This window comes from Triticum aestivum, chromosome 1A (genome assembly GCF_018294505.1).
Source record: "Triticum aestivum cultivar Chinese Spring chromosome 1A, IWGSC CS RefSeq v2.1, whole genome shotgun sequence".
Taxonomy (NCBI): domain Eukaryota; kingdom Viridiplantae; phylum Streptophyta; class Magnoliopsida; order Poales; family Poaceae; genus Triticum; species Triticum aestivum.
The window spans coordinates 562,741,890-562,743,704 of NC_057794.1; the positions used below are offsets into that span (position 1 = coordinate 562,741,890).

Here is a 1,815-nt window from a genome sequence, read left to right on the forward strand (position 1 = left end):
TTTTAGATATATGACGATATATTTTTTTCTTATTCAACTAAAATGCCATAATAATCAACACAGCTTCTGCTATATTAAAGCTGTAAATCATCTTGGTGCAGAAAAAGTTCTAGTTTAATTACGTGCCACAAACAAGCAATCAAAGCCCTTGCAAGTAACAAGCTTCGTTCTGGTATGTTACACCAAAAAAGTAGAGATATTACAGTTTGAGAAACATGTGGAACCGTGCAGCACTAGGAACACACATGCAGCTTTGCTCCATGTTCTCAGTTCCTCCTCTCCTGCCGCCACCACGGCGAGTGGTGGTCGTTGGCTCCGGAGCCCGGGTAGTCCTCCAGCTCCATCTCCATCTCCATCCTCCCGCTGACACCGCCGTGGTCGGGCTCTCCCACTATGACGGCGGCCTGGGGTGATCATGCCAAAAATTCAGGCCAATTAGAGTTTCCACCTGACATAGCTACTTGCTACTTGCATGAACGCTCAAGTAGTATTATCACCTGGCCATCTGCTCCACCGGAAGATGGGATTGCGTCGATCTTCTGCAGCTGCACCCTCGGGGCCGCTGATGCATACATATGGGAATAAATTGTCCTCTCAGTCAGAAAGAACTCAGAACAGTATAACTAAATCTCTAGATAGATAGCATGAGACGATTACCAGGTGGGAATGAGATCGCAGCCCTTGAAGCATGGATGAGGCAGAAGAAGCCCAGCAGAGACACCACTGCCAGGTGCAGTGGAGGCAATCTCTCCATCTGTCTCGTCTGAAGCATTTCTCCAAGTGTTCCTACTCTTCTTCTGCACCCACGATCGAGGGCTCACTCATGTAGATGCAGAGGACCTGTCCTGAATTGCAAGCTACTTTATAGCACGGCTCACAGCTGTGTCATGGAGCAAGGTGCTGCAGATTGAGGCTTCTGAAGCATCCTCCACAGCCTTAGTTAGTTGCTATGTAAGTAGTTAAGCATCTTTTCTAAGTGCTTCATTAGCGCACATGATGAGCTTTTTTATTATGACTCAAAAAGTGGCTAGCATTTCGTTGGCACGCGTGCTTGAAAATTTGGCGAATTGCTAGGCACGCACGCGAAAAGGGCCGAGCAGAAAAGGAGGCATCAAAGGAATGATTATGGTCAGGAATAGGTTGCAAGGGGTATAAGTAAAAAGCAGGAAGTTGGGGATCAAAAGTGTACCATGCAATTTCTTGCATATAGATATAGGATGGTGACATGGTGCAGATGATTAATTCTCCGGATTTTCTTCCCAATCCGGTACAAGATTTTCTTTTCCTGGTCTATGCAGGCATGCAGCTAGTGCGTGGGCTGCAGACTTCAGTTAAACTAAAGTTGGTCCCTTTATTTTGAGCCCATAGTGGGTTCAGCACTTGGGTAGATAGCTTGTGAGCCCCCACTAAGCTGAAAATTAACTTATCTGATGGGGTAAAACTACACTAAAAGGCTCACCAAGTTGGTTTTACCAAGTTGAATCTTGACGCCTAGCAGAGCATATCCTAACGTCAAAGTTTGTCTCTAGTGAAATTTACAGCGAACATTAGCATGCAGGCAAGACCTATATTTATACACGCCCATGAGTAGCTCTCGCCGCGGAGGACGCTTGGCGTGATACCCTAGATCAGCCGCACTCGCGTCGCCTCCAGGGAGGCGGCTCGGGCGCCCTAGCCGCCGTCGCCTCTAGGCCCTCCCTCCCCCCTGCTTCCCCACCGCCGCCAGAGGAGGCCGGCGAGCGAAGCTCGCCCGACGGACGGCGGACGGCGGACCTTCCTCCTCTCCTCGCGAGAAGATCCTCTGGCCGAAACGTG

The 1,815-nt window shown here is 49.0% G+C and overlaps 1 protein-coding gene across 1 annotated transcript; it reads right to left on the reverse strand.

Annotated features, from left to right (window-relative positions):
• LOC123181311 (uncharacterized) lies at positions 1-1,040 on the reverse strand. The gene is made up of 3 exons (XM_044593573.1): positions 658-1,040; positions 498-562; positions 1-404 (listed from the first exon to the last, which is right to left on the reverse strand). The coding sequence occupies exons 1-3, from the start codon at positions 770-772 to the stop codon at positions 267-269; spliced, it is 318 nt and encodes a 105-aa protein (XP_044449508.1). The 5' UTR covers positions 773-1,040; the 3' UTR covers positions 1-266.
• Positions 1,041-1,815: the final 775 nt, after the last annotated feature.

Bases quoted from the DNA above. Each gene is read 5' to 3' on its own strand.
- LOC123181311 (XM_044593573.1), bottom strand. From the start codon at position 772: ATGCTTCAGACGAGACAGATGGAGAGATTGCCTCCACTGCACCTGGCA. The intron at 563-657 runs GTAATCGTCTCA...TGTATGCATCAG, and splicing joins TGCGATCTCATTCCCACCTG to CGGCCCCGAGGGTGCAGCTG. The intron at 405-497 runs GTGATAATACTA...TGATCACCCCAG, and splicing joins CCGGTGGAGCAGATGGCCAG to GCCGCCGTCATAGTGGGAGA.